Here is an 11,713-nt window from a genome sequence, read left to right on the forward strand (position 1 = left end):
ATACGTACGCCCCACGTCAGGCGTTGATTATACGTTCGCCTCAAACAGGCGTTGATTATACTTACGCCTCAAAACAGGCGTTGATTATACGTTCGCCCCACGTCAGGCGTTGATTATACGTACGCCTCAAAACATGCGTTGATTATACGTTCGCCTGAAACAGGCGTTGATTATACGTCCGCCTCAAAACAGGCGTTGATTATACAAACGCTTCATTCAGGCGTTGATTATACGTTCGCCACACCAGGTGTAGATTATACAAACGCCCCTTCTCCGAGCGTGAAATATATGTACGCCCCACAACAAGCGTATTCTTTACCAACGCCCCACAACCAGCGTTAACTATATCTCCGCCCGGCCCAAACGAAGATTATACCAACGCTCCACATGCAAGCGTGGATTATACATCCGCCCGACTAAATATACTCCACTGCCTTAACGTGACACTACAGATTAAACTCAAATTTGATCGTTTGTTTTGGTCTTTGATCTTTGGTTTTGATCGTACCGCTGTGGACGCTCTAAGGAAACACCTCCTCAACTCTTCTTCTTTTCTTCACAGTTCACACTAGAGCTTCCTCTTTTTTGTTTTGGCACCAGGACTATGTATGGGGTTTGCTGGCCCTTTAGGACATTGGTCGTGCTAAATTTGAGTTCCAGCGTTGAGGGCAATGCCAACCCTTTGGAATGGCATTAGATGTTACACTCTGCTTACATCCTCTACAGTGATTAGCATGGTGGTGAACTGTTTTTATTCAGTCAAAATCTGTGGTTCGTTTTAAGTTGGATTGCTTATGTGTGTTACTTTTCCACTTTAGGAAGTCAAAAAGTCACAAGTCAGTTTGATAAAATTATTTCAGAATGATTTTTAGAAACAGTAAAGTTAACTTTTTGTGAAGTAAAAAATTTTACTTCTGGCTTCTGCTTCTGACAACTTCTGGAAAAGCAGAAGGATTTCTGCTTCTGGTATCCAAACGCGCATGTTTGCCATATTTGGAGGGGGCACGCACATAGAAATGTTTGTTGCCAGGTTCAATTCCATGGGGATGAAGCGTTAATTCCAAAACAGTCCGCCCGTAATGCAAACTAAAACCCCATTTGGCGAGGATCCAGCTAGATTAAAATTGAGCTTACTAGGTGTAAACAGCAATTCTCATATGGATTGATGAGAAACTGTGCTGGGGCCAGAGTTCTGAAAGACTACTAGTAACAACTAATTCCATTCAAGAATAAAATTGGAACCACAGCCAGTTCCAGAAAGGAACAGGACCAGATAAAATCTACAAGAAAAAGAAGTAGAAATTCCTCTTAAAAACAAAAAGATATCAACAGAATTTGCTTATTATCACACAAAATTAACCAATGAAATAAAGCTCACAAGATGGCTATATCACACAAAAACTATGGTCCGAAACTGAAAAAAGAAAACCTATTCCAAGCCCTGCACAATTTCTACATGAAAAAGGTAGTAATATCAAACTTCACACACCTGAATCTATAAACTAGTATGTCTACGGTAACCTAACCAGAGAACTTTTGGATATTCAAAATGGTTGATATTTATCACTGGGTTTTCAAATTGACAGCAGACGAGCAACACATGAATGGTACCCATTGTTTCGCTTTCCTCTTTTCTCTGTGCATTGTCACTGGAAACCTTGCTGGGGAATCCCATTCCTTCTGCTGGTTTGTTTTCATGGCCCGTTCCGTGGCAGTTGTAGAATTCACAGTCTTGGGTAAGTGATCATCGTCATTTTGTTTGGTTTTCACCTTCTTGCTTTCGATTATTGACCCAAGGAGACTTCTTAATGAAGTACTATGTGCTTTCCCAGAATCAGAACTCAACTTTGCACTGCCATCTTCTTTCTTCTCCCCTTGAGTAGTTAGCGTCTGGATTTCAGAAGCAGATTTTAGGTCTCCTTCATTACTGGATTTGGCCACAGATGTGACAGAAGGTGGCTCAAATCTGTCGATGCTTCTATTCTGCGAGTCAGTTCCTTGTGCTGCCTCCATCGACACAGGGGTATTAGTTCCTTGTACATCACTCACATCTTCTTTCAAGGAAAGAGACGTTCCATCTGCAACAAATAAATCAATCAGAACAAATTTACTAATTGGGCACTATCACTTCCTTTTCTCATTATCTTTGTCAAGTTATGATCCTTCTGCGTAAATTTAACCCAACTAATATGTTGAAGAACTTTATATATGATATACTATGGTACCTTCTATTTCCTAAACAATGTGGAGGAAAAGACACACTTCTGTAACATACATAAGAATTACAAAGAAATGGAGGATATGAACATTAATGTTAAGGGTACTTGCATAAAACAAAATAACTGCCAAGTTCTAACCAATATTCGCGACAAGGACCAATCCAAGAAATTAACAGCCTTGCGCCAAGAACATGAAACTGGGACTCGGGTCAATGTGGTGTCCAAAGTCCACACCTAATAATTGGGTACAGTCTTTCTAACATATAATTGCATGGACTTCCCAAATCGGGTAACCAATAAAGTTACTGGTAGGTTTTCCAGAGCAATAGAGTGGGGAGTTGGACCAGTTCCAACAACCCCTGGCCCCCATACAAAGCTATAGAGTGGGGACTCGGACCAGTTCAACAATCCCTGCTCCCCATACATCCCCTCACTAAGTTTCTGAATTCGATCACAAAATAAACTTAAGGGGATCAAAATAAACTTCAGAGTAAAACATAATCCAAAAAGAATACCTGAAACAGATCCCCAATTTGCCTCCACACTATCAGTTTGACTAATTGTATCAGTGGAGCAATCTGGAGGCTGGACAACTAAACTATCAGACTGTTGCTGTTTCAGAAGGCTATTACCCTCTTCCACCAATAACGACTGAGAGTGAACGTCGGATGGTTCTCTAGCAGAATTCTCAATAATGGTATCTTCAACTTTTCCATTCACTGAGGCGACCAGCAACTCTTTGACTTCGGAGTTTTCAGCACAACTGTGGATCACTTCACTCCCACCACTGTCATTCAAATTTCTCTCTTCATGGATTAAATTCTCCACAGGTTCAGTAGGACAAACTGCAACTACAGGGGATTTTTCTGTGGGATTGGTGAAACTTTCCTCTGTAGCTACTCCGCGGCTGGTTACACTTACATTAGGATAATCAACTTTAGCTTCATCTTCACAAACAGCAATAATATTTACGGCATCAGAGGGAGAAGGTATTCTATCAGCACCAGCTGCAGCTACTGAATGTGCTTCAGGCACAATGTTGCTTGATTGATCTTCCTGACCACAATGAAGTTCCTGCACCCCAAGAACGGCATCTATTTCGTCCTTCTCGGTTTGGCTTAAAGCTGAAACATCGTTTGTATTATCGGGAAGGGATTCAACGCCATTATCAACTGTATCCATTGCTACCGGAATATCTGCTTGACCCTCAACAATTACCTCTTGTAGCATCATTTTGCTAGTCGCCTCCTCCTGTTGAAGGTTGTCTCCATGAACTTGCTCTTCAGGCACAATGGAGTCAGCATTTGGACCCGATTTGCTGGAACTCAAATGAACTTCTTCATTATCATTTTCAATCACTTTGCTACAGTCAGCAACTACACCTAATTCTGGTTTCAACAGTTCATGGTCATCAGAATCCTCCACATTTACCTCAGATAGTTTTTCTATATCCACACGAGCATTTTCCGGATGAACAGATAAGTCCTCGTTCACTTCTCTGGTGATAAAAACTTCAGTATGACTAGGAGAAATTTCAGCTAGGGAAACCTTTGAGTCCATCATTGCTTCCTTGACTTCATCATCTGTCACTAACACTTTAAGGGCATCAACAATATCTGGTGAAATTTCCTGTTCCATAAGACCATCCATTTTGGAATCTATCTCAGAATCCTCGCCAGAAATTTTATCAGCTGAAGAATCAATAGCTGATGACGATGTTTCGAAACCTTTGAGTCCATTATCAGCTTGGGAAACCTTTGACTCTATTATTGCTTCCTTGGCTTCATTATCTGTCACTGCAACTTTACAGGCATCAACAATATCTGGTGAAATTTCCTGTCCCGTAAGACCATTCATCTTTTCCGATTTGGAATCTATCTCAGATTCCTCGCCAGAAATTTTACCAGCTGAAGAATCAATAGATGATGACAAGGTTTCCACTAGGTCATCCTCATTTATCTCACTGACCTGCTTGACCTCCGTGATATTCTCGTCACTCTGTGTATTCTCAGAGTACAGATTTCCGGATTTATTTGCTCTGGAATCCACCAATAACGGCATATCAGAACTAGAGGCAAGATCTTCCTTTCTGCCATTCTCCATCTGATCTTCTACCTTTTCAGAAGCTCCAGGAGATTCGCTGTTGCTGTCATTCGATGGATCATTTGCTTGTTGGATAATACCTACACACGAATATCTAGCATGAGCCCGCTATTTAAAACGACTCATATGGGGAACGATAATAGCTTAACCAAATTTTGGAAATACACTACTAGGCAAAACAAAAAGTTATAAAATAAAGCAAGAAACAGATAATGCTCAGAGAAAGCCACATCTCTGAACATGAACAGTGACTTCTATGTACACTGTACTGCCAAATGCAAATATGCAGTATACGTGAACCAGTTTTATAGTTTCACCAGGTAACTAAGGTATTAAGATCAAGGAGAGCTCAAAGTATATAAATGCCCCACATAAAGACAGTTCCAGGGAGACGAAATCTGCTGAGAAATTGACAGTATGGCACTTTCTTCTCTAAAGCGGGCATAAGAGTCAAACCAATAGGGGATACAATAGACCTTCATAACATGTGCACATATGGAAGTTCTTATATCAATCAAAGACGAACGTTAACTATCATTCTGAAATTCTGTTCTACAGCTTAGAATTCTAAGTGTTTACACTTGCTAATTCTTGATCCCAAGCAAATTTCAAACAAACAAAAAAATTGTTTTCCCCAAATTTTTAGTCCTAGCATTTTGTGTTTCTCCCTGAAAATAGCATAACCGAGGAATTTTTAATAGCCATTACGAGGAAAATAGCTACAGATCAAGGAAGATTATACAAATATCTTCACCTTGGGTAGTTCACTGTGCATAGAGAAAGTAACACAGGGCTACCTACAAACTGGAGAATGTATCACAAAACTAGCCTATATTCTCGAAACATGGAAGTTATCAACACAGAATTTTGTAAATATGTACTCATGGTCACGGCGGCTGAAAACATGTAAGAAGAACAAGACAGCTTTGCAATTTTAAGAAGAACATAAACTATCCACAGATGATTCATTAAAATATGAATACCTTATGGACACCCTGTAAGCAACACACTGGATAAGATTCAATGTGCTTAAACAGTATAATGAGACAAAGTTTTAATACTTGCAGAGGACACTAGAACAATGCTACCTAAAAATGTAAGCTAAAAGCTGATGCCAATTCATTAACTGCAGGACCATTCAAGGTTTTGTAACAATATGGGACCACCATAGAAACATTTCACTGTTGAGTATCTATTGGACTGTCACTCTGGTTTCTCTAGACAAAGGAAGTTAATTATGTAAAGTTCTTCTTTATCTGTAAATTTCTTTAGCCAGGCTTTTTTGATAATACCGTGTTGATATCTTAGATACTGCGATCTCCATCAATCAAACGTCTCCTCATCTAGAAAATCCTAGGCTTCTTTGACCCTAACTCTGAAAACACTGGAATACAATTTTTTTTCTCGGATCTCATAGATACAAAACCAAATTTAAAGCCATTTAGTTTCATCTGTCTTATTCTTAAATGTCCAATTCATACGCCAAAACCAACTTCAATCCGATTAATGATCTGAACATGACATCCCAAATGGAATGAACACAAATTCAGGTCCACACTCCACCAATTTAATATAGAAATCTCAAAAGTTCATCTGCATAATTATTAGTATTATCTTTCTACATCTATACCCTATCTAAGGAGTTTACCCGATCTCTTTCTGAAAGAAGCCATGAACTGAATCTATTAAACTTAAAAATTCATAATAAAAATCTAAAGGACCCACAGTTTATTTATAGAATAATAAAAACTAATCAAAAATCAGTATATCCAACCATGAATCTTCTTCCAAAGTCTTGAATTAAACTACCAGTCCATGCAATCAAACTGACCCCTTATGGAAACTACATGATTGAAGATATATTCCACATTAAAATCCATCTAAAATTACCGGAGAAGTTTAAGAAAATCCTTACTATTAGTCCTTGAAAGAGGGTCTGCTGCAAAATCAGTAGTCGCATCAGAGAATTCATCCCCTCCTTCAGATTTAGCTGATAACCATTTGTCCAGTTTACCTTTCCCATTGCTTTTCTCTTCATCTAAAACACAAAAAATCACTTCATCAATCAAATTAGATCATCAAAAAAATCAAAAGAGAGAGAGAGAAAAGACCCTAACCCTTGATTTGGATTGGGATTTGATTTTTGCTTTCATCAGATTGTTGTTGTTTTTCATCAGAAGCATTTAAATGAGTAGAAGAAGAAGTAGCATCGGAATCATTATTATCATCAGCATTCAAGGGTTTATTATCATCTTCATTATTATCAGTAGAAGTAGCAACGTAACCTTGAACTTTGCCACAAACTTTCTTATGATGTCTTCTTTGTTTAGCACTTGGATGTGGATTTGCATACGGCCAATTACATTTAGAGCATCTGTGATGTCCGTGATTAGCCGCCGTCGTCGCTGCTGTTTCTCCTTGCATTGTGGTGGTGGTGGTGGTGGTGGTGGAAAAAGAAGAAGAAGATGTGAAGAAAAACAGTCTAGAGGGTTTTAATGAGTTTCTTCAGGAGAGGGAGGGAGTGATGTTATGATGGTAGCGGGTGTATTGTATTTGAGATATATACAGGGTGTGCCATGTGATGGAAATGCTCACGTTAGTTAGTGAGGACTTTTTTGTTTGTGGGTCCTTCCTATTTCTGTATTTTTCTTTTACCCGCTCGTATTTGTTAATGGTGAAATTTAGGGTTTGACTAACGTGCGCGTGTTTTTTTCTCACTAGCTGGTCGTCCTTGCTTAAAATAATTGTGCTTTTTCTTGAAAGCTGCATCCATGGGTTATCTTCTTAGAGGTTGTTATTTCGTGTTCCGTGTCTTTCCTTTACGGGCTATCTTTTGAGGCACAGCCCTCAAAGCAAGGTAGTCAATTTCGGATTTTGGATTGTCTCGGTCGACACCGAAATATTGGTACAATTTTATCTCGGAGAAATTCCGTTTTAAAATCTCGGTAAAATTTCGGTTTCATATTTTATCCTCATATCGATAATCACTTAAAAGAAACATAGTATTAGTAAATCTGGTTGTTCACCTTCCTCATCATCAACACCAAATAATAATTTTAGCTCAAGAAATTCAAACACAGCAACAAGCAATAATACTAGTGAATGAATTAATCTTTTTAATTTTTGTACGTGAGATTAGTCCACTCAATTTAAAAAGAAAAAAAAATCCGGCCAAGACAAATCAATTCTGACCGAAAAACGCGTTTCCTGCCGAAATTTTCGCAAAGATTTCGTCCGACTGAAATTAACAAAATCGTGTCTTCTTGGACCGAAATCCGGAATTTCACCGAAATTTCGGCCGAAATGACCGAAATCGACTACATAGCCTGAAAGTACTTTGGAATGGGACCTGGCGTTGTGTCGAATTTGGGTCACCCAAGGTTTTCAAACCGTGGAACGGAACATGACTATATTTAAGAAGGGAATATTTTCAAAGCGTGGTCCATATATACCATAATGTGAAGAAATTTTTGATTTTTGTTCGGCGTACGTGGAGTTATTTTTATTTTTTACTTACAAGCGGTGTCACACAATTGAGATAGTACAACTTTTGAAGTAAATTGAAAAATCAAAAATCATAGTGTTATTGTTTCGGAGTAATTTACCGAAAAATGTTTCTGAATTCAAAATCCAATTCTCTTGAGTTATTTGATTCTGTAGACTAGTGTATTCTTTGGATTTTCTACCACTAGATATTAGTATTTCATTGTCACCAAAAACTTTGCAAAAATGGAGGATCTGAAATCTCCTCGAATGATTTTTTACTAATAAAAGTAAATGAACTTTAAACTATTTTCGAGTGCCTACATTTGTCAATGACTTGCATACAAAGATCCATAATTACTACTTTAACAGGGCATTATTTATGAGGCGCATTATATGTGCAATAAACCAAAACGTATTACCAGTAATTTTCATTTTTTAACTGGATATAGACCCATCATGCTTCCTGACAGCGTAGTCACCGGCTTACTTCCCTGAACAAACTCGGTCCCGATCCCCATAGTTAAAGGTAGTAGTAATTACACGAGATCTCCAATGTTTGAGCGGAGACTCGAACTGCTGACCTCCTACTTGAGAATAAGATTCCTGGTCAACTGGACTAATCCCAGATGGTTCAGTAGTTTTTTACTTTTTAGGCGTAAATGAGGGAACGGATTTAGCCACATGAGGGACCAAATACATCCCCATATCGTTTTTTCATTTGCAGATTCAGGGTACTAAAAATGTTTTGATAAGTGGATTTTTTCTTTGCGAAATCAACTCTCAACCGCCAACCGGAAAAGAACCAGAGAAGTTCTAAACATGCAGGGCGTTGGCAGAGATATAGAGCTGGATGGTATAGAGAGAATGTTAGGTTGGAAAATAACGATTCCGGATATCTTAATTTTCTGTTTGCCCACGATGCGGTGTACGTAGAAGAAAATACGCACCTAACGTTTCTTAAATTAATTTACATCCCAACTAAATATAGACCAAAGTGGGATTTGTCATTTCTTAATCCTATATTTTAACCTCTATGATTGTGGGGTTCGATGAAGACCTGTTTGTAAGTGTGACACAAATGACAAGGTTTTTTTTGCATGTCTGGAATCTCGAGTTTTGGACCACTATTCCGATGCTTGCTTTCTCACCTATGGTATGGTACTAACCTGAAATTCCTGATTCATTCAATAATCCTGTGGGACGGCTTCCTATCCAGTGGTGCTACGTTCACGCCCAATATAGCCGGGGAAATTCCACAAAGGGATCCGATGGATGAGGGCAATGATACTAGCATCTGGATAGATAAAGGTGGATTTATCCCGGTATTTTCTCTGATAAACCCAGAGTTATTGTTTCCCAGCTCATTCTTACTTGGATCACCACCTTGATAACCGTCCGTCCATGTCTCTTCTCCCTAGTCCCTACATGAAATACTTAGATTAACTTGGCCGAAAGACAATCGTAGAATAGATGTGAACCACAGGTGAAATAAAGAACAAAAACGTCGTCATATATGTGCAAGTAGTAAACAAGTGATGTCTTTTTTCTTTGCGTCTATATTATTTTAAGAAAAAAGATATTTGTTTTTCTTTACGTGTTTCTATTTATTTGTCATTTGCTTTTGAAATTATTTATTAAAAAAAAATGAAACTCTTTGGGATTATCCGAATATCGTGATTTTATGAACCTAGAAGTTCAATATAAAGCTTATCAGGTCCATTTGTAGGGTAGTGCACGCTAAATAGCTTTGATAATCTTTATCAATAAAAAAAATGCTGATAAAAGTGTTTTATCAGCATATCCATCTAGATAACAAACTTTGTTTTCGTTTCCCAAATTTTTTATGCCTTATCGGCTAACCATTTTTGTCTTTAAATTTCAAACTTTCCAAAACAACCCAACACATCATGTGCTTGTTTTATTTAGGTCAACTTTTTTTATTTAAGTCCTCGTAAGAACCTTCCCATCATGTTAACCATTTTTGAGTCAGAAATGGCATATAAAAAGTTGAAGAAGCAGACAGAATACTTCTCCACAACTATTTTTTAAATTCGTGAGGAAAAAGAGAGTTATTTCTCCGCTTTTCCCTTTAGGAAATATCCGACGAGCTCATATCTGCTTTATTGGAGCATGTACGAGGTCTTCTTACATCTTGATTCAAAGCCCGGTGTAGGTTTCTAAGATTTCTTTCATCCAACATTATATTTCTTTTTTCTAGTTATTTTATGAGTGTTTAGGCTTTTACTATATTTTCCTTTGCTTGTAAGATCGACTTCGGCTTCTTGCCTACTATTTAACTTTTTTGACTTCACCTTCATGATGATTTTATCTCAGTGTAATGGATGTTTGGCATTGATTATGTGGTTTTAGGCTTTTATTTTTCTTTCTTTGTCGGACAGCTGCGGCTTCTTGCATGCTTATTAAGAGATTTTTCCTTAACCTTCATGATGATTTCTTTTTTAGTGTAGTGGATGTTTGGCCTTGGTCATGCGGTTTCTCAAGTAAGTGATCAAGTTCCAGATATCAGAATTCTCATTTTCGAGGTAACAAATTTGGGATATAATATATATTTCATTAAAGTGTGACCTCCTCAGAAAAACAACCTGTAAGAAGTAGACATATCTTAAAAAGACTATCTTTTTTTCCATTCAATTGATTTTTGTTTTGTTCTATTACGTCGTTTCTTGAATTTGTTTTTCTCTTTTTCGTGTCGGAATTTTCAATCATATATATAAAGTTATAAGCGTGTTAATTTTTGATATATTTAACTGGTATTTACGTAATCTTGGTTTGCTATCAGTGAAAGTATATATATAAATAAACAAAAACTCAGCACTGTCCGAGTATTTATATAGTATACCCTAAATTTCCGATATAGATATTGGCATGGTATCACATCACAGGTAAATTACTGCCTCCTGTTGCCGTGGCTCTCATTCGTCGCCTCAAGTACTAACCTAATTATTAAACCTTAAGGGAAAGCTTTGCATATTATAGACCACTTGAATGCATATGTCTGCACATGTGAAAATATCTTGAGAATAGGTCTTATACCCAAAACAAGAGCACACACATATAAGAAACGTCGTAAACTTCAAAAAATATGAAGTCATACTCTAAAAAACCTGGCGTTTTTTTTTGGGATACTGATAAAACAAAAAAGCGTACTAAGAAGTAAATTGAACTGACCCTTATCCACATATTTTTTGTAATGTCTAATGTACCCTTAATTAATTAGTGTTAATCGGAGTTAATTGGTAGTTATTGATTATATAATTAGTGTTGGGAAATTATTTGATTTATTGAGTGCTAAGAAGAAGAATAAAAAGAAGAAGTGGGAGAAAACTAGGTTTGCCTAAAACAAATAACAAAAATGGATGAGTATGACGGTAATTTCGTGATGTTCATCATCTACCGATTGTGATAATATTCCCAAATCATATTTTTTTTCAAAACTAATAAAATACTGAATTTCTCTATTATGATGCTTGTTTTATCACCTATGGCTATGGTACTAACTTGAAATTCCTGATCCATGATTCATTCAATAATCTTGTGGAGCCACTTCAGTTCATACCTCCTTCTTACTTGGATCGCGACCTTGATACAACAGGCACGCAATTTAGTGCATGCCCTTCCATGTCACTACTCTCTACATGAAATACTTCGATTATTTTTGGGCGGAAAATACCGATAGAGTATAAGTGTATCAGCACTGAAATAAAGCATTAAAATATCGTTTTATACATGCAAGTAGCAAATAAGTTGTGTCTTTTTCTTTTCATTTGTATTATTTTAAAAAGAATATGTGCTTTTTGTTACGTGTGTCTATTTGTTTGTCATTTGCTTTCGAAATTATTTTACTAAAAAATATGCAATTCTTTGTGTTTATCCGAGTGTCATGA

At 37.2% G+C, this 11,713-nt stretch overlaps 1 protein-coding gene across 1 annotated transcript; it reads right to left on the reverse strand.

Annotated features, from left to right (window-relative positions):
• Positions 1-1,281: 1,281 nt before the first annotated feature.
• Positions 1,282-6,838, reverse strand: LOC113282863. The gene is made up of 4 exons (XM_026531967.1): positions 6,440-6,838; positions 6,238-6,360; positions 2,735-4,402; positions 1,282-2,078 (listed from the first exon to the last, which is right to left on the reverse strand). The coding sequence occupies exons 1-4, from the start codon at positions 6,744-6,746 to the stop codon at positions 1,564-1,566; spliced, it is 2,613 nt and encodes an 870-aa protein (XP_026387752.1). The 5' UTR covers positions 6,747-6,838; the 3' UTR covers positions 1,282-1,563.
• Positions 6,839-11,713: the final 4,875 nt, after the last annotated feature.

The sequence above is a fragment of the Papaver somniferum genome, chromosome 5 (genome assembly GCF_003573695.1).
Source record: "Papaver somniferum cultivar HN1 chromosome 5, ASM357369v1, whole genome shotgun sequence".
In the NCBI taxonomy this organism is placed as follows: domain Eukaryota; kingdom Viridiplantae; phylum Streptophyta; class Magnoliopsida; order Ranunculales; family Papaveraceae; genus Papaver; species Papaver somniferum.